The following is a 21,379-nucleotide window of genomic DNA, read 5'->3' on the forward strand; positions in this document are numbered from 1 at the left end:
GACGTAGTCCGCATTTCCTGGGCCCACGAAAAACTTGAGCCAGCCCTACTCCCCCCACAACTTTTGCCAAATGACCCCCAATTCCCTATGCCCAACTATTATTATAAAGTTAATTACGATTGGCAAGCTTCAGAAACAAGAATGGATGTTTTTGGCATTAAAATGGGCACTGTAGGTGTTTTCCTGGCCTCCACTCACTGCCGACTATGCTTCCCCATTGACTTGCATTGGGTTTTGTGTTTCGGTCGATCCCCGACTTTTAGCGATAATCGGCCGAATGCACTCGACTCGACTCTGGACAAAATCGGGTTTCCCAAAACCCTACTCGATCTTAAAAAAATGAAAGTCGCTCAACCCTACTGGACAACCCTTCCACTGCTGGTTGGGGCTGTAGAAATGTATGATCCTTTGTTAGTCTCCCGCTCAAAAGATTTGATTGGCCAGTTGTACTGTCTTCAGGAAAAGGTTACTGGTGTGAATCAAAGTAGTTAAGGTCTCCAGCCAGGAGACCATTGCTCTAGTGGAGCGCCCCCACACCGCCGCAGGGCCGAGGGGTACCCGGAGCCGGGCCTCTGGGATCTCAGTCCTGGGGTTGTCACGGTGGCTAGACCCGGTCCGTGGCCCTGTCTGTCAGTGGGGGACGTCCGGTGCAAATAAGTGATGTTATAGCGGTGGTGTAGCGGTGCAGTTGTGGGGTGCAGGTCGCGGTAAATAACGAGGACACCAGGTTGCAGTCTCTTTACCTCTTTACTGGAGATCTCTCGGTCCTCAGTCCAGAATCCGGTTCACCAGGCTGCGCAAGTCCGGCCGGTCCAATGGCACTTCCAGAGTTCTCTTCACAGGTGGAAATCAGTGCCTTCCTTCTAGCGCTGTGTGTTGTAGTCCTTCCCTGCTGTGCTCACGGAAAGTACCCCACAACGGTTGTGTCTGTTTCTTAAGTTCCCTCACAACTCGATTAATAGATGTTCTTCTCGTATTCCGTCCCTCCCTGTTATTCAGGTTGGAACGGCACCCGTTTGTCAGGTAGGCCTGGAGTTCTTCCGGGACCCTAGAGACGCCCCTCTCCCGCAATTGCCCCCCAAGACTTCATAGGTGATATGTGGTAGACAGCCCGCCTCAAACTGACTGTCCTGCCGCTGTTTGGAGTATGGCTTAAAGCTGTATATTATTCCACTCCCTCGGCGTTCCGGCCACCGGTAGTGCGCCTCAGTAAGGTGCTGCCTCTTTCAGCAAAACCCCTACTGGTATTCTCCTTCTGCTTGATCTCGTTTCTCACTCAGCACAATCTATCTCGCTTCTAGTCCTTTCTTGGGCACCGCCGCTATGCAGAGCAGGCACGGTCCCGTTACGTTCTTTCCAATGCCAAGCCTCTGTCAGGATCCCACCCCTGACAGAGGCCCTACTGTCTCTTTCTCCGCAACACCCTCTCTCACTAGGTGTTGCTTCGTTCAATCCAGTCAGCTTTCTCTCCTAACTTCCTGCCTGACCCCCAGTTTACCCACTATGGTGGGGAGTGGCCTAATGAATAGCACCCTTAGCTCCCCCCGGAGGCCCAGCTGTGAAACATATTGGTGTCTGTGATACCTGATTAGAGGAACTCCTTCAGTGCCATCGAACGCACCATGGCTCCCCTTAGTGGCGGAGCCACAGTACTGCAACGACCAGGACTCTGGGGCGCTGCACTAGCAATCCATGCGGGGGCTAGGGAGGGTAGAGCGCTGGACCCGAAGCCGAAAGACGGAACGAACCAGATTTGCTGACAGTCCGTGGTATTTTTAATTGATGATACATCGGGCAGGGATACTGGTAGGTATACCACAGGAGATTCTACCCGGTTAATCTGCCAAGTGGCAGAATGCGTGGCTGCATCCAGCAGGTCATAGTCTCTTGCCATCGCCACTCTCCTTTGACGGTGCAGAATTAAAACTTAGGAACCCTCGATCCACCATCCTCTTAACAGGGAAGTGGAGAGGGATCATCTGCCTTCTTGCATCATCTGCTAAATAGTGGTGACCCAGTGGGGGGGGTACTCAGTCGCCCAAAAAGGGTGCCTCTGTACATCCACAGAGTTCAGGTCTCCGGTTGGACAGGGCAGGTTGTCTGGCATTAGGCCTGGATGCGTGTCACGCTCACGCCCAGACTGGTGGGCGTGAGCTCGGGGGGTTTGTGTCCCCACTGTGCCACAAACCAGACTACCCTGGAAGGGGCGTGACTATGACAGCTGCCTGGGTTTTCAGTGGAGCCTCTGATGGTAAGGTCAGGCTTGTGCAGCAGGCAGCTGCCAGGTGCTACTCCAGGGTGGTGTCTGGCTGTGGCTGCTGATCCCACTTGGGAGACAGGAACACCAGGAGTGGTGCGGGCATCAGGCAGGACTGGCAGAAGAGCACGGCTGAAACTCAGACGAGTAGGCTGGCATGGCTGAGACACAGGGCTGGCAGAGAACACAGGGCTGGCAGAGACGGCAGAGAACACAGGACTGGCTAGGACGGCAGGAACACAGGACTGCAAGGCACGGCAGGAACGGCAGGAACACTGGATTGGAAGGCACGGCAGAGAACACAGGACTGTTTGATGTGGTTGATGAAGGAACAGGTAGGGACCTGTTCACACTGGAGGTGCAGGTATGGATATGAGTAGTAGAGAATAGGGACCATTCGTCCTAAACTCAAATCTGACAGGTGCCCCGCCCCTATCAAAATGTATCAAAAGGGTGTAACCCCTCCTCCCCTCCCTGTCAGCCAGCGGTCCCTCCTTGTCTGGCTGTCAGCTTTTGATACACTTTGATACAGTTTGAAACAGTGCTTATTATCCCAGTATTGTTTTTATATTAGATTTTGATAATATCCTATTAGATGGGCCAGTTATATAATTATATCCTATTAGATGGCCCAGTTATATAATTATATCCTAGGATTCTCATTTTACACGTGATTTATAACACCAGTCTCATTATATGGGCACATATGTTTTAGGTGGGGTGTATGTACACATGCATGATTTAGTTTAAAAGCATATAGTTCAGCGATAATGTCAGGAGTTGGACAGGCATTTATCAATCTTTCATACGTATCACAGAAAGATTTTAGATTGATCTGTGCGAGTTTGATATGGACGTACTGAGCAGACATTGCAATAAAGAAGAGAGTTACCAACATTTAGTGTTATCCCCTTAAACTTTAAGACAGTTTTACCCTAACAGAGCATGCGCTGTTGTAAAACACGCTATAAAAATGTTTGTGTTTTTGTCGAGTGTGTGCATATATTTGCATATTTCCAGTTAATGGTTGCAGTGTCATCATCAAGGAAATGTAACATCGAGATGTCATAGTAAGGCAGGAACAAATACTTAAAAAGCTCATCTGGATCCCTAACAATGCTGGTACATGATAGGTTAGAACTCTGAGCAAACTTTCCCCATAAAGAATTTAAGAAAAGCTTGGTTTTCAGAAGTAACTTGGTCACCTAGTTAGCTAGAATGTATTCTTTATCTTTGTGTAGTTGTGGCATTTGCTCTTATTTGCAAGTGCTGCGAGATTAACACAAACAGGCGTTTGTGTTTTTGAATATGTATTTTAGAAGCAGTGTTCTCTGTGTAGCTGAGATTCGTTGTCAATTCCGCTGACCGCTACATATTTAGAATCAATGTGTCCAGGGCTGTGATAGGTGTGATAACGCCCCACCCTGTACAGATAAAGGGTTGTGTTAGGTGTGATAACGCCCCACCCTGTACAGATAATGCACATGCAAAGCTGGCAGCCAGCTACCCCTCTGATACGATTCTGCAATGGCAGCTAAATCTCAATACAGCGGCGCACAAAGACACACACAAACAGTTATTTGTGGCTTCTTTTTGTAATATGAATTTTAGAAGGTACAATTAACATATCCCACAATTTCAGCGATCTCTTGATTTTTTATCAGAGTCGGTATTCACATATAATAATAATAATAATAATCATATAGTGCAAAATTGTGTCAAAATTGTGTTTATAACACGTCAGACTGTTTATTTTATAGCCTGTTAGATTTTCACATTATTTGTAGACATTCTAAACGAACATATTATGTATATCCCGTGTTTTGACAAGTATAAAGCGGTTGTTTTATACCACATGTACAATTAACATATTCCACAACTTCAGCGATCTCTTGATTTTTATCAGAGTCGGTATTCACATATATTAATAATAATAATTAGTCATGTGGATTTAGATTTATTTAAATTCACAGGTGGGGTGTATGTACACATGCATGATTTAGTTTAAAAGCATATAGTTCAGCGATAATGTCAGGAGTTGGACAGGCATTTATCAATCTTTCATACGTATCACAGAAAGATTTTAGATTGATCTGTGCGAGTTTGATATGGACGTACTGAGCAGACATGGCGATAAAGATTTTGATGTGTTCATCACTCCACACAGGGCCCCCCGTGTAAGATGAATGTTCAGTAACAGTGTGTTTTTTACTTACGCGGCGCCGCGCTACTGCGCGTTTGTTTAGAGGTAGTACATTGTCAAAATCGCTAGAAGATCCTGCAAGAGCAGAATCTGCAGACTGTACAGCTTGACGCACCCGTATATTGAACGGAACTGTGGGTGACCACATACCCTCGGAGAGCTGTTCAATTTCGCTGTTTTCAGAAGTAACTTGTGGGGTGCTGACTGTGCTATTGGCCTCCTGAGTTATACAGGGACTAGCGATCTGTGATGCAAATCGTTTTCTTGAAGCGTTCTTAGATTTTTGACGTGAAATCTTGGGGCTTGGATTCCCGGAGTGTTTGGGTGCCGTGTAGCTTTCCTCACGATCTACAACACAGATGGGTGAAAGAGGCGTTCTCACAGACGCATTAGCTCTTTGTGGTTGATTCTGCGCAGATCCGTAATTACACCGCTGCAAATCTCATGGTTGAAGATCCGGCGTGTCTAAAAGAAAAGATGCAAGCGTCTGTTACTCGCAAAATCGGTGTAAAATTGGAAAAGCTACACGCCGACACTTATCTATGAACCTGCGTAATATTTGAAAACTTAACGGCGACAGTTACCCATGAATTGCACCTCCGCAGCTCCTGGTTTAATGGACCGCGCATTCTTCAAACTCGTCGGTCGAGACGGAGATATTCTCTTTTTCAAATTGAATTTTTCTGACAGCTAGTTTACCAGTTGTAAATAAATTATAACTATTACAGAAAAAGTGAGAATCGTATGTATTTCAAGTGAACCGTTACCTTTTCTATTCTTGAGACACCTGCTTAACGAATTTCCACGTCTTTTAGGAGCATCGGGTAGCTGTGAAATTACAGTGTTCTTGACATCTATGATCTCGACGTCTGAGTCCAGATCCTGACATGGTTCGGGAGCACGCCAGTTTTCCGCCATATAGACCGATGGTTGCGTGTCACTATCTGTATGAGAAATTGCACATAGACCGTGTTTACATACAAAGGATTAAAGCAGTTGACACGGTATAATATAGTTTTACGGTATAATGACATAATTTGTGTAATACAATAGTTAATAGCTGTTATAGTTTTACGGCATAACCAGTATTTGTGGTGGAATTAACACAGATAATATATATATATATATATATATATATATATATATATATATATATATATATATATATAGAGAGAGAGAGAGAGCTTTCTTACCTGTGATAAGGTGAAGAGCAGGCTCATTATCTTCTAACGATTCCGCAGCTATTGAATCAAAGAGTTGATAATTCGGCGTGACAAAATTATTGCGATAATCGGGAGACATACACGCCCCTTAAATAAGAAAGATTGCAAGAATATATAATTGATATAAATTACTTATACTATAACGACTTAATCAGAATCATTCAATACTCTGTACACTATAATCCGTATTACCTATGTATTGCTTGGTATAAACATATTTATGCAGCAGTCGCATAAATATGTTGCTGAGGTGTATAAAATAGTTTACTCTGTCAGAACTTGTGGGCGGGTGTTTTCTCTTTAAATACAGGCAATGCAGTTTGCCACACAGAATCTTAAAGACACTTTTTCACCCATCTGAGCAGTTGTTCTACTCTTTGAGAAAGTAAGTTTGTCTGTAGCGTATATATTTGTAACGTAGTTTTAAACTGTATTTATCGTCGGTATATGTAGCGTATATATTTGTAACGTAGTTTTAAACTGTATGTATCGTCGGTATATGTAGCGTATATATTTGTAATGTAGTTTTAAACTGTATTTATCGTCGGTATATGTAGCGTATATATTTGTAACGTAGTTTTAAACTGTATTTATCGTCGGTATATGTAGCGTATATATTTGTAACGTAGTTTTAAACTGTATTTATCGTCGGTATATGTAGCGTATATATTTGTAACGTAGTTTTAACCCCTTCATGACCCAGCCTATTTTGGCCTTAATGACCTTGCCGTTTTTTGCAATTCTGACCAGTGTCCCTTTATGAGGTAATAACTCAGGAACGCTTCAACGGATCCTAGCGATTCTGAGATTGTTTCTTCGTGACATATTGGGCTTCATGTTAGTGGTAAATTTAGGTTGATAATTTCTGAGTTTATTTGTGAAAAAAATGGAAATTTGGCTAAAATTTAGAAAATTTCGCAATTTTCACATTTTAAATTTTTATTCTGTTAAACCAGAGAGTTATGTGACACAAAATAGTTAATAAATAAAGTTTCCCACATGTCTACTTTACATCAGCACAATTTTGGAAACAAATTTTTTTTTTTGCTAGGAAGTTATAAGGGTTAAAATTTGACCAGTGATTTCTCATTTTTACAACAAAATTTACAAAACCATTTTTTTTAGGGACCACCTCACATTTGAAGTCATTTTGAGGGTTCTATATGGCTGAAAATACCCAAAAGTGACACCATTCTAAAAACTGCACCCCGCAAGGTGCTCAAAACCACATTCAAGAAGTTTATTAACCCTTCAGGTGTTTCACAGCAGCAGAAGCAACATGGAAGTAAAAAATGAACATTTAACTTTTTAGTCACAAAAATGATCTTTTAGCAACAATTTTTTTATTTTCCCAAGGGTAAAAGGAGAAACTGGACCACGGACGTTGTTGTCCAATTTGTCCTGAGTACGCTGATACCTCATATGTGGGGGTAAACTACTGTTTAGGCGCACGGCAGGGCTCGGAAGGGAAGGAGCGCTATTTGACTTTTTGAATGAAAAATTGGCTCCAATCTTTAGCGGACACCATGTCGCGTTTGGAGAGCCCCCGTGTGCCTAAACATTGGAGCTCCCCCACAAGTGACCTCATTTTGGAAACTAGACCCCCCAAGGAACTTATCTAGAAGCATAGTGAGCACTTTAAACCCCCAGGTGCTTCACAAATTGATCCGTAAAAATGAAAAAGTACTTTTTTTCACAAAAAAATTATTTTAGCCTCAATTTTTTCATTTTCACATGGGCAACAGGATAAAATGGATCCTAAATTTTGTTGGGCAATTTCTCCTGAGTACGCCGATACCTCATATGTGGGGGTAAACCACTGTTTGGGTGCATGGCAAGGCTCGGAAGGGGAGGCGTGCCATTTGACTTTTTGAATGGAAAATTAGCTCCAATCGTTAGCGGACACCATGTCGCGTTTGGAGAGCCCCTGTGTGCCTAAACATTGGAGCTCCCCTACAAGTGACCCCATTTTGGAAACTAGACCCCCCAAGGAACTTATGTAGATGCATAGTGAGCACTTATAACCCCCAGGTGCTTCACAGAAGTTTATAACGCAGATCCGTGAAAATAAAAAATAATTTTTCTTTCCTCAAAAATGATTTTTAGCCCAGAATTTTTTATTTTCCCAAGGGTAATAGGAGAAATTGGACCCCAAATGTTGTTGTCCAGTTTGTCCTGAGTACGATGATACCCTATATGTGGGGGTAAACCACTGTTTGGGCGCACGGCAGGGCTCGGAAGGGAAGGCACGCCATTTGGCTTTTTTAATGGAAAATTAGCTCCAATCATTAGCGGACACCATGTCGCGTTTGGAGAGCCCCTGTGTGCCTAAACATTGGAGCTCCCGCACAAGTGACCCCATTTTGGAAACTAGACCTCCCAAGGAACTAATCTAGATGTGTGGTGAGCACTTTGAACCCCCAAGTGCTTCACAGAAGTTTATAACGCAGAGCCATGAAAATAAAAAATAATTTTTCTTTTCTCAAAAATGATTTTTTAGCCCACAATTTTTTATTTTCCCAAGGGTAACAGGAGAAATTGGACCCCAAAAGTTGTTGTCCAGTTTCTCCTGAGTACGCTGATACCCCATATGTGGGGGTAAACCACTGTTTTGACACACGTCGGGGTTCGGAAGAGAATTAGTGACGTTTTGAAATGCTGACTTTGATGGAATGCTCTGCGGGCGTCAGGTTGCGTTTGCAGAGCCCCTGATGTGCCTAAACAGTAGGAACTCCCCACAAGTGACTCCATTTTGGAAACTAGACCCCCAAGGGAACTTATCTAGATGTGTGGTGAGTACTTTGAACCCCCAAGTGCTTCACAGAAGTTTATAACGCAGAGCCATGAAAATAATAAATGTGTTTCCTTTCCTCAAAAATATTTTTTTAGCCCAGAATTTTTTATTTTTGCAAGAGTAACAGGAGAAATTGGACCCCAACAGTTGTTGACCAAGTTTCTCCTGAGTACGCTGATACCCCATATGTGGGGGTAAACCACTGTTTGGGCATATGCCGGGGCTCGGAAGGGAAGTATTGACGTTTTGGAATGCAGACTTTGATGGAATGGTCTGCGGGCATCATGTTACGTTTGCAGAGCCCCTGATATGCCTAAACAGTAGAAACCCCCCACAAGTGACCCCATTTTGGAAACTAGACCCCGCAAGGAACTTATCTAGATGTGTGGTGAGCACGTTCAACCCCCGAGTGCTTCACAGAAGTTTACAACGCAGAGCCGTGAAAATAAAAAATCATTTTTCTTTCCTCAAAAAAGATGTTTTAGCAAGCAATTTTTTATTTTCACAAGGGTAACAGGAGAAATTGGACCCCAATATTTGTTGCCCAGTTTGTTGTGAGTACGCTGATACCCCATATGTGGGGGTAAACCACTGTTTGGGCACACGTCAGGGCTCGGAAGGGAAGTAGTGACATTTGAAATGCAGACTTTGATGGAATGGTCTGCGGGCGTCACATTGCATTTGCAGAGCCCCTGATGTGCCTAAACAGTAGAAACACCCCACAAGTGACCCCATTTTGGAAACTAGACCCCCCAAGGAACTTATCTAGATGTGTGATGAGCACGTTCAACCCCCCAAGTGCTTCACAGAAGTTTACAACGCAGAGCCGTGAAAATAAAAAATCATTTTTCTTTCCTCAAAAAAGATGTTTTAGCAAGCAATTTATTTTCACAAGGGTAACAGGAGAAATTGGGCCCCAATATTTGTTGCCCAGTTTGTCCTGAGTACGCTGGTACCCCAAATGTGGGGGTAAACCACTGTTTGAGCGCACGTCGGGGCTTGGAAGGGAGGGAGCACCATTTGACTTTTTGAACGCAAGATTGGCTGGAATCAATGGTGGCGCCATGTTGCGTTTGGAGACCCCTGATGTGCCTAAACAGTGGAAACCCCTCAATTCTAACTTCAACACTAACCCCAACACACCCCTAATCCTAATCCCAACTGTAGCCATAACCCTAATCACAACCCTAACCCCAACACACCCCTAACTACAACCCTAACCGCAACACACCCGTAACCCTAATTCCAACCCTAATCCTAACCCTAATCCCAACCCTAACCCTAATCCCAACCCTAACCACAACTGTAACCCCAACACACCCCTAACCCTATCCGTAACCCTAACGACAAGCCTAATCTTAACCCTATTTCCAACCCTAGCCCTAATTCCAACCCTAACTCTAATTCCAACCCTAACCCTAAGGCTATGTGCCCACGTTGCGGATTCGTGTGAGATTTTTCCGCACAATTTTTGAAAAATCTGCAGGTAAAAGGCACTGCGGTTTACCTGCGGATTTACAGCAGATTTCCAGTGTTTTTTTGTGCGGATTTCATCTGCGGATTCCTATTGAGGAACAGGTGTAAAACGCTGCGGAATCTTTACAAAGAATTGACATGCTGCGGAAAATACAACGCAGCGTTTCTGCACGGAATTTTCCACACCATGGGCACAGCGGATTTGGTTTTCCATAGGTGTACATGGTACTGTAAACCTGATGGAAAACTGCTACGAATTCGCAGCGGCCAATCCGCTGCGGATCCGCGGCCAATCCGCTGCGGATCCGCGGCGAAATCCGCACTGTGTGCACATGCCATAACCCTAACCCTACCCCTACCCCTACCCCTAGTTCTAACCCTAACCCTAGTGGAAAAAGAAAAAAAAAATATTTTCTTTATTTTATTATTGTCCCTACCTATGGGGGTGATAAAGGGGGGGGGGTTTATTTATTATTTTTTTATTTTGATCGCTGTGATAGAACCTACCACAGCGATCAAAATGTACTTTGTAATGAATCTGCCGGCCGGCAGATTCGGCGGGCGCACTGCGCATGCGCCCGCCATTTTGGAAGATGGCGGCGCCCAGGGAGAAGACGGACCGACTTCGGGAGGCTCGGTAAGTATGAGGGGGTGGTGGGGGAGTGGATCGGAGCACAGGGTGGGGGATCGGAGGACGGGGGGAGCGGACAGGAGCACGGGGGAGCGGACAGGGGGACGGAGGGGGGTACCGGACAGAACGGAGGACTGGGGAGGAGATCGGGGGCGGTGGGGGGGGGGGGCAGAACATGATTTCCAGCCATGGCAGATGCTATTGCAGCATCGGCCATGGCTGGATTGCAATATTTCACCATTTTCATAGGTGAAATATTGCAAATTGCTCTCATTGGCTGTTGCACTTTCAACAGCCAATCAGAGCGATCGTAGCCACGTGGGGGCAAAGCCACCCCCCCTGAGCTGAAGTACAACTCCCCCTCTCCCTGCAGATCGGGTGAAATAGGAGTTAACCCTTTCACCCGATCTGCAGGGACGCGATCATTCCATGACGCATACGCTGCGTCACAGGTCGGATTGGCACCGACTTTCATGACGCAGCGTATGCGTCAAAGGTCGGGAAGGGGTTAAACTGTATTTATCGTCGGTATATGTAGCGTATAAATATGTAACGTCGTTTTAAACTGTATTTATCGTCGGTATATGTAGCGTATATATTTGTAACGTCGTTTTAAACTATTTATCGTCGGTATATGTAGCGTATATATTTGTAACGTCGTTTTAAACTGTATTTATCGTCGGTATATGTAGCGTATATATTTGTAACGTCGTTTTAAACTGTATTTATCGTCGGTATATGTAGCGTATATATTTGTAACGTAGTTTTAAACTGTATTTATCGTCGGTATATGTAGCGTATATATTTGTAACGTAGTTTTAAACTGTATTTATCGTCGGTATATGTAGCGTATATATTTGTAACGTAGTTTTAAACTGTATTTATCGTCGGTATATGTAGCGTATATATTTGTAACGTCGTTTTAAACTGTATTTATCGTCGGTATAGATATAGATAAAACTTCTACCCCTTTTTATTTAAGATGGAATCCCAATATCACGGCGATCAATACAACCCCCTTCTTACAAGCACCTCATTAGGTAATACGGAATATAGTGTACAGAGTATTGAATGATTCTGATTAATTCGTTATAGTATAAGTAATTTATATTAATTATATATTCTTGCAATCTTTCTTATTTAAGGGGCGTGTATGTCTCCCGATTATCGCAATAATTTCGTCACGCCGAATTATCAACTCTTTGATTCAATAGCTGCGGAATCGTTAGAAGATAATGAGCCTGCTCTTCACCTTATCACAGGTAAGAAAGCTCTCTCTCTCTCTCTCTATATATATATATATATATATATATATATATATATATATATATATATATATTATCTGTGTTAATTCCACCACAAATACTGGTTATGCCGTAAAACTATAACAGCTATTAACTATTGTATTACACAAATTATGTCATTATACCGTAAAACTATATTATACCGTGTCAACTGCTTTAATCCTTTGTATGTAAACACGGTCTATGTGCAATTTCTCATACAGATAGTGACACGCAACCATCGGTCTATATGGCGGAAAACTGGCGTGCTCCCGAACCATGTCAGGATCTGGACTCAGACGTCGAGATCATAGATGTCAAGAACACTGTAATTTCACAGCTACCCGATGCTCCTAAAAGACGTGGAAATTCGTTAAGCAGGTGTCTCAAGAATAGAAAAGGTAACGGTTCACTTGAAATACATACGATTCTCACTTTTTCTGTAATAGTTATAATTTATTTACAACTGGTAAACTAGCTGTCAGAAAAATTCAATTTGAAAAAGAGAATATCTCCGTCTCGACCGACGAGTTTGAAGAATGCGCGGTCCATTAAACCAGGAGCTGCGGAGGTGCAATTCATGGGTAACTGTCGCCGTTAAGTTTTCAAATATTACGCAGGTTCATAGATAAGTGTCGGCGTGTAGCTTTTCCAATTTTACACCGATTTTGCGAGTAACAGACGCTTGCATCTTTTCTTTTAGACACGCCGGATCTTCAACCATGAGATTTGCAGCGGTGTAATTACGGATCTGCGCAGAATCAACCACAAAGAGCTAATGCGTCTGTGAGAACGCCTCTTTCACCCATCTGTGTTGTAGATCGTGAGGAAAGCTACACGGCACCCAAACACTCCGGGAATCCAAGCCCCAAGATTTCACGTCAAAAATCTAAGAACGCTTCAAGAAAACGATTTGCATCACAGATCGCTAGTCCCTGTATAACTCAGGAGGCCAATAGCACAGTCAGCACCCCACAAGTTACTTCTGAAAACAGCGAAATTGAACAGCTCTCCGAGGGTATGTGGTCACCCACAGTTCCGTTCAATATACGGGTGCGTCAAGCTGTACAGTCTGCAGATTCTGCTCTTGCAGGATCTTCTAGCGATTTTGACAATGTACTACCTCTAAAGAAACGCGCAGTAGCGCGTAAGTAAAAAACACACTGTTACTGAACATTCATTTTACACGGGGGGGCCTGTGTGGAGTGATGAACACATCAAAATCTTTATCGCCATGTCTGCTCAGTACGTCCATATCAAACTCGCACAGATCAATCTAAAATCTTTCTGTGATACGTATGAAAGATTGATAAATGCCTGTCCAACTCCTGACATTATCGCTGAACTATATGCTTTTAAACTAAATCATGCATGTGTACATACACCCCACCTAAAACATATGTGCCCATATAATGAGACTGGTGTTATAAATCACGTGTAAAATGAGAATCCTAGGATATAATTATATAACTGGGCCATCTAATAGGATATAATTATATAACTGGCCCATCTAATAGGATATTATCAAAATCTAATAAAAAACAATACTGGGATAATAAGCACTGTATCAAACTATATCAAAGTGTATCAAAAGCTGACAGCCAGACAAGGAGGGACCGCTGGCTGACAGGGAGGGGAGGAGGGGTTACACCCTTTTGATACATTTTGATAGGGGCGGGGCACCTGTCAGATTTGAGTTTGGCGAATGGTCCCTATTCTCTACTACTGATATGTAGTGTGGAGGAACAGGTAGGGACATGTTCACACAGGAGGTGCAGGAAAGGAAACAAGCAGAAAGGAATGAGGTATGAAGGAACAGGTTGGGACCTGTTCACACAGGAGATGTAGGTACGGAAACAAGCCAGAAGGAAAGGAGAATGAAGGAACAGGTTGGGACCTGTTCACACAGGAAGAGAACCGCAAGGCTGCGAATAGGAATGGTAGAGCAGCAAGAGATAGTGTAGCAACAAAAGCTAACCAGATCAGAACCGCAAGGAATACGGAGAGTAGCTGCAGCGAGAGGTTTCTGCAGCAAAGCAGAGCGGAGTCACAAGGAATGTGGAGAGGAGCTGCAGCAAGGGATAACTGCAGCAGAAGATAAGCAGAGTAGAAATGAGCAGAACCGCAGGAGTGCGGAGCAGAGGTAAAGCCACAAAGGTAAAGAGCAGGCAGAGCCGCAAGAGTGCGGAGTGTAAGCAGACTGAGAACACGAGGAAAGACACAGCAGGGAAGGAAGCCACAGACAAGGAGACCGAGATAAGACTAAGTTCAGACCAGGAAATGGAACAAGACAAGAAACAAAGACACAGGGATCAGGATATTCTGCCTCCTGGAGGGCGGACAACAAGATCTAGGCAATAGCACAGAGAAAAGCTTCCAGAGAGGGAGTAAGGGTACCGTCTCACAGTGGCACTTTGGTCGCTACGATGGCACGATCCGTGACGTTCCAGCGATACACTTACCATCTCGCTGTGTCTGACACGCTACTGCGATCAGGGACCCCGCTGAGAATCGTACGTCGTAGCAGATCGTTTGAAACTTTCTTTCGTCAGATCACCCGCTGTCATCGCTGGATCGTCGTGATGCCGATCCAGCGATGTGTTCACTTGTAACCAGGGTAAATATCGGGTTACTAAGCGCAGGGCCACGCTTAGTAACCCGATATTTACCCTGGTTACCATTGTAAAAGTAAAAAAAAAACAAACAGTACATACTCACCTTCTGATGTCTGTCACGTCCCCCGGCGTCCACAGGGTTACGCGCTGCTGCCTAGAACTTCCTGAACTGACTGTCAGCGCCGGCCGTAAAGCAGAGCACAGCGGTGACGTCACCGCTATGCTCTGCTTTACTGCCGGCGCTGACACATTCAGTCAGTGCAGGAAGTTCTCGGCAGCAGCGCGTAACCCTGTGGACGCCGGGGGACGTGACAGACATCAGAAGGTGAGTATGTAGTGTTTTTTTTTTTTTTTTAACTTTTACAATAGTAACCAGGGTAAATATCGGGTTACTAAGCGCGGCCCTGCACTTAGTAACCCGATGTTTACCCTGATTACCCGGGTGCTGCAGGGGGACTTTGGCATCGTTGAAGACAGTTTCAACGATGCCGAAGTCATTCCCCTGATCGTTGGTCGCTGGAGAGAGCTGTCTGTGTGACAGCTCCCCAGCGACCACACAACGACTTACCAACGATCACGGCCAGGTCCTATCGCTGGTCATAATCGTTGGTAAGTCTTTTAGTGTAATGGTACCCTAACACAGAGCAAGGCCTGGCAAACTCAGAAGCTAAACACTAACTGAGCAAACACATTGCACAGGCCCAGACCACTGGGTGGAGCTGCACTAAATACTGGAGGCCTCCTGGCAATTGGTCAGGAGCAGATTAGACAGATGCACCCGATTCCTATAAGAACCAGAGAGTTCAGGCGCCGCCCCCCTATACACACAGCCAAGAAGCATGCAGAGAGCAGAGACACAGAACATGGAGCTGGCATGAAACAGAAACCACATCATGACCTGGAGCAGTGGGTAAGATAGTGTAAGAGACGCGAGGCCATGCCGTGATGCCAGCAGAGTTGTTACAATGCGGAAGAGGATACATGGAGGCAACACTCCGTGTGCTCGTCTGTTGATGGTGTGGGGAGATCGGTGCCCTTTAAAGGACCCATCGCCCTTAAAAATCAGACCAGGCATGGCATCCCACGTAGAGGCTTCTGTCCAGTGAATCGCATATCCGGACTGAATGGCAAATGCTCTACGAGGGAGTTTAGTGTCCTTATGAGGGACACTGCGTAGTCTAGAGCAGGAACAGAGTCTTCTTCAATGTACAGAGATTGGTTGGTGATATAAATAGGCGAGTTCATCCTTTACTGAAGCTCTGGCAAATCCAGTTCCAAGGCAATATCCGATCCATGTTCAGAGTCTTGTTCTCAGCAAATCCTTGGGGAGAGAGATCATGAAATGAAAACTTACGTTTTCTAGATGTCTGTACGTTTTCAGAACACTCGCGGCCACTGCTAGCCGACGGATCCCATTTAGGAGAGGGACCATGTATATCGGTCCTGCGAGCACTCTGAGCCACAGCGGGATCACGGAGGGATTCAATCTCTTGGTCAGAGAAACCATGGGTTGCAGCAGTGACGAAGTCCACTGAGGGAACTAGGTACACTGGGATAAACTGGGATCAGCGGCAGAGGGCTCCTGAACTCATTTAGTGTGACCGGCTTCTGATTGGTCATGTGCCTTTAAGACCAGGGAATACTGGTAGTGTGCCTTTTAGACGAGGGAATACTAGTCATGTGCCTTTACCCTAGAACGCATGACGTTAAAAATATACATATTAACGTATTGGGGGCCTTTTAGGCCCCCATGCACATAATGTAGAAAAACACACAAATAACTTTCACAAGTTTATTTCAAAATTGCTCAATAAAATATGAATAGTGGACAAAATTTTAATCATAATTTATCACAGAAAACATCAAAAATCTTTTTTTCCCAAATTTCACACAAAGACATGAAAACACACAAAAACGCATAGAAATCTATAGCAAACTAGCTGCAGCTAAATTTTTATTCTAACTTTCTTTTCTATTATATTAGTCTTCCAAACAATTCTGACATGTTATTTTTTCAGAAGTGTGTTCTTTTCAAACAGTTTCCTTACAAGTGGAACAATATCGCTCAGTTTTCCTCTCTATGTTTCTTGGACACATGAAACAACGCTTTCGTTTTCTTTCTCCTGGCTCTGGAATAATCTGAAACTGTACGCCACACCGTTTCATTGCTTCTTTAGTTTGCTTTGGCAAGCATTTCAAGTCGCTTCGCTCTATCATGTGAGGCATTACAAGTTCATGACAAAGGTCCTTCAAGAATATGCGTCTCCTGTCCTTCCTCTATGCATGAAATTCCGGATGAGTTTCTGTATAAATAATGAATGAATTTAGGGCTGCTACATCAAGCATATTTGAAAATAGTACTACAGGCCATCGTTTTGTTTGCCTCTTACACGAATATTCTCGCACCATCTCATCCATTTTATCTACACCTCCTTTTGTTGTATTGTAATGCAGGATGATTTCTGGTTTCAATTTTTTGTCATTGTTGTCAACACTGCAATTGTGATGCATGGTACTGAGTAAAATTACAGATTTCTTCTTCTTCGCCTTGTAAGATACCAAAGTCGCTTTGTTATTGAATCCAAAGACACTCTCATAAAGTGCTCGCTGACGATTGTGTTTGAGTGCTGCTGGAATTTCTCGTCGACCAACAAGTGTAATAGCTTTTGCAAGCAGAAAATTGCCTAGTTCAACATTGGTGAAATAATTGTCCATGGTAATGTTTCTACCTGAATTGAATATTGGAACAGCAAGAGTTTTGACTATTTCAGACCCCAGATCCCACTATTTCAGACCCCAGACAGCTCATTACTGTGTTCCGAAGGACCTGAGGTGATCATGGCCTTATCACTCCCTCCACAAATCACATGACATCCTCACGTTATTATCCACACCCTGGCCCCTCCACCAACATTACGGAGTACAAATAAAGTAACTTGAGACACAAACACTACTGAGAACATGATAAAAATAGCGGGGGCCTAAAAGGCCCCCAATTCGTACAGATGTAGTTTTCACCAAACAAGCATTGTTACACCATAATGCCTATGAAAAAAATTATATGAACAACTGGATATTATCAACAATGACATACTTGAGGAATACCTGGAGTTTCAAAATTCTAACTAAAGTAATTTTGCAGATAATAGCAAAAATGTAAGCATGGGGGCCTAAAAGGCCCCCAATATGCGTTCTAGGGTTTAAGACCAGGGAATACTGGTCGTGTGCCTTTAAGACCAGGGAATACTGGTCGTGTGCCTTTAAGACCAGGGAATACTGGTCGTGTGCCTTTAAGACCAGGGAATACTGGTCGTGTGCCTTTAAGACCAGGGAATACTGGTCTTGTGCCTTGAAGACCAGGGAATACTGGTCATGAGCTTTTAGGACTAGGGAATACTGGTCATGTGTCTTTAAGACCAGGGACTTTATCATGACATGTTGCAGAGTCGTTGTGCCCCTTTAACCCCTTCATGACCATTGGGATTTTCTGTGTTCTTTTTTCGCTCCCCTCCTTCCCAGAGCCATAACTTTTTTATTTTTCTGTCAATATGGCCATGTGAGGGCTTATTTATTTTTCTATCAATATGGCCATATGAGGGCTTATTTTTTGCGAAACAAGTGTTACTTTTGAAGGACATTATTGGTTTTAGCATGTCGCGTACTAGAAAACGGGAAAAAAATTCCAAGTGCGGTGAAATAGCAAAAAAAGTGCAATCCCACACTTGTTTTTTGTTTGGCTTTTTTGCTAGGTTCACTAAATGCTAAAACTGACCTGCCATTATGATTCTCCATTACGAGTTCATAGACGCCTAACATGACTAGGTTATTTTTTATCTAACTGGTGAAAAAAAATTCCAAACTTTGCTAAAAGAAAAAAAAAAAAAATTGCGCCTTTTTCCGATACACGTAGCGTATCCATTTTTCATGATCTGGTGTCGGTTGAGGGCTTATTTTTTGCGTGCCAAGCGAGCTGGCGTTTTTAATCATACTATTTTGGTGCAGATACGTTCTTTTGATCGCCCGTTATTGCATTTTAATGCAATGTCGCGGTGACCAAAAAAACGTAATTCTGGCGTTTCTAACTTTTTCCCCGCTACGCTGTTTAGCGATCAGGTTAATGCTTTTTTTTATTGATAGATCGGGCGATTCTGAACGCGGCGATACCAAATATGTGTAGGTTTGATTTTTTTTATTGATTTATTTTGAATGGGGCGAAAGGGGGGTGATTTAAACTTTTATATTTTTTTTCACATTTTTTTTTTTTACTTTTGCCAGGCTTCAATAGCCTCCAAAGGAGGCTAGAGGCTGGCACAACTCGATAGCCTCTGCTACAAAACAGCGATCATCAGATCGCTGCTATGCAGCAGAAATGCAGGTGTGCTATGAGCGACGACCACAGGGTGGCGCTCACAGCTAGCCAGGATCAGTAACCATCAGGTCTCAAGGACCTCTATGGTTACTCTGCAGAAGCATTGCTGACCCCCGATCATGTGATGGGGGTCAGCGATACGCTCATTTCCGGCAGCCCGGCCAGAAGCGCCAGTTAAATGCAGCTGTCAGCGGTTGACAGCGACATTTAACTAGTTAATAGCGGCGGGTGAATCGCGATTTCACCCGCCGCTATTGCGGGCACATGTCAGCTGTTCAAAACAACTGACATGTCCCGGCTTTGATGCGGGCTCACCGCCAGAGCCCGCATCAAAGCGGGGGTTCTGACTTCGGACGTACTATCCCATCCGAGGTCAGAAAGGAGTTAATGAAAAATTGTCGCCCCTGTGTGAGCCGGCTGGGTGGACCAAGATGGCCACTGGGGGTTGCAGAGGTGATAAAATCTCGCAGAGAGCGAGAAGCGCCAATTCAGGGGGTGGAGCCACAGGCACGATGTGGGCGGAGCCTCAAGACTTCCATGAACAGGCCCAAGCCGGGGCCTAAAATTTCTGCAGCCGGCGGAAGCGATACGAGCGATAGAAGTGAGGGGCGTTGCAGTGGCCGAGAAAATTGAGCGCTTCCGTGCCAGGCGAGAAGCGCCAGAAAAGCGGGCAGAACCGCCAAAGTGCGCTGCCGGGGTGCGGCCTACACATCGGCCGAAGCCAGGGGCTAAATTTTTGCAGCCGGCCGGAGCGTTACCTCGGGGAGGTGGGTCACAGGGTAGCCTGAGACTGCCTGTGAGCATGTGAATATCCCACTGCAGAGGCCCATTGATGACAGAATCCACTCACCATTAGTGCGCATCCTGGCACGGAGCCGCCGCGGATGACTGCATGTCGGGTATTGCAGCGTGGACGGTGCAGGGATAGAGGGATAAACCTCAATCCATCATCCCTTTTTTTAGGGAGGTGGAGAGGAACCGTCCGCCTCCTTGAGGCAACCGCTTTCACAGTGGTGGGACAGTGGGGGCTGCTCGGACGCCATAGAGGGGGGCCTCTGTACATCCACGGAGATCAGCCCCCGGGTGGACATTGACAGTTGTCCGGCTATAGGCCTGGCTCCAGGGGAGGATACATGGAAGCAACACTCCATGTGGTCGCCTGCTGCTGGTGTGAGATCGGGACCGTGAAGGAACCGTCGCCCCTGAAGTGAGCTCAGGCATGGCACCCCACGTCGCAGGAGAGGGTACGGGGAGGTATACTCGCCGTGCTCACCTGTTGATGATTCGGGGGAGATCGGAACCTTGAAAGGATCTGTCGCCACCTTCACTCCGTTAATTAAAAAATAAAAATTGACAGAGAAGTAAAAAATAAAATAAAAACGTTGGAGTCTGAACCAGACCCTGTGTGCCTCCTACGGACACTAAGCAAGAACTGGTTAGTTGGGAGCCAACAGGAGGGTGTATACTGCAGAGGAGGAGCTAACTTTCTTTGTATCACTTAGTGTCAGCCTCCTAGTGGCAGCAGCATACACCCACGGTCTGTGTCCTCCAATGAGGCGAAGGAGAAACCACACTGAGCCATATGAAGAGGATCCACCTTTTTATTTTGGATGCTTCCCATTTTTGGGGACAGATCCTCTCTCTTTGCACTGCCATCAGGGTGTAGGAGAAAAATAGGATTTTTGGACTTAACGTAAAACCCATTTCTCATAGCCTTCATTGGGGGTCACAGCAAAGGCCTTTTTTTCTTGTTGTCCTGGTGTGTGTTCCTCATATTTTTTTGGCTTCTCTTAAGGTACCGTTACACTAAACGACTTACCAACGATCACGACCAGCAATATGACCTGGCCGTGATCGTTGGTAAGTCGTTGTGTGGTCGCTGGGGAGCTGTCACACAGACAGCTCTCTCCAGCGACCAACGATCAGGGGAACGACTTCGGAATCGTGTCTTCAACGATGCCGAAGTCCCCCTGCAGCACCCGGGTAACCAGGGTAAACATCGGGTTACTAAGTGCAGGGCCGCGCTTAGTAACCCGATATTTACCCTGGTTACCATTGTAAAAGTAAAAAAAAAAAAACAAAAACAGTACATACTCACATTCTGATGTCTGTCACGTCCCCCGCCGGCATCCACAGGGTTACGCGCTGCTGCTCAGAGCTTCCTGCACTGAATGTGTCAGCGCCGCCAGTAAAGCAGAGCACAGCGGTGACGTCACCGCTGTGCTCTGCTTTACGGCCGGCGCTGACACAGTCAGTGCAGGAAGCTCTCGGCAGCAGCGCGTAACCCTGTGGACGCCGGGGGACGTGACAGACATCAGAATGTGAGTATGTACTGTTTTTTTTTTAACTTTTACAATGGTAACCAGGGTAAATATCGGGTTACTAAGCGCGGCCCTGCGCTTAGTAACCCGATATTTACCCTGGTTACAAGTGAACACATCGCTGGATCGGCGTCACACACGCCGATCCAGCGATGACAGCGGGTGATCAGCGACGAAATAAAGTTCTGGACTTCTAGCTCCGACCAA

At 44.9% G+C, this 21,379-nt stretch overlaps 1 protein-coding gene and 1 long non-coding RNA gene across 2 annotated transcripts; one reads left to right on the forward strand and one right to left on the reverse strand.

Annotated features, from left to right (window-relative positions):
- Positions 1-3,853: 3,853 nt before the first annotated feature.
- On the reverse strand, positions 3,854-20,994 carry LOC143815873 (uncharacterized). Its single transcript, XM_077295586.1, has 4 exons — positions 20,125-20,994; positions 5,654-5,770; positions 5,228-5,404; positions 3,854-4,925 (listed from the first exon to the last, which is right to left on the reverse strand). The coding sequence occupies exons 2-4, from the start codon at positions 5,760-5,762 to the stop codon at positions 4,903-4,905; spliced, it is 309 nt and encodes a 102-aa protein (XP_077151701.1). The 5' UTR covers positions 5,763-5,770; positions 20,125-20,994; the 3' UTR covers positions 3,854-4,902.
- LOC143818183 (uncharacterized) lies at positions 11,771-13,043 on the forward strand. The gene is made up of 3 exons (XR_013224367.1): positions 11,771-11,846; positions 12,092-12,268; positions 12,571-13,043. It is a non-coding gene; the product is annotated as an uncharacterized LOC143818183 (long non-coding RNA).
- Positions 20,995-21,379: the final 385 nt, after the last annotated feature.

The sequence above is a fragment of the Ranitomeya variabilis genome, chromosome 3 (assembly GCF_051348905.1).
Source record: "Ranitomeya variabilis isolate aRanVar5 chromosome 3, aRanVar5.hap1, whole genome shotgun sequence".
NCBI classification, from domain to species: Eukaryota; Metazoa; Chordata; class Amphibia; order Anura; family Dendrobatidae; genus Ranitomeya; species Ranitomeya variabilis.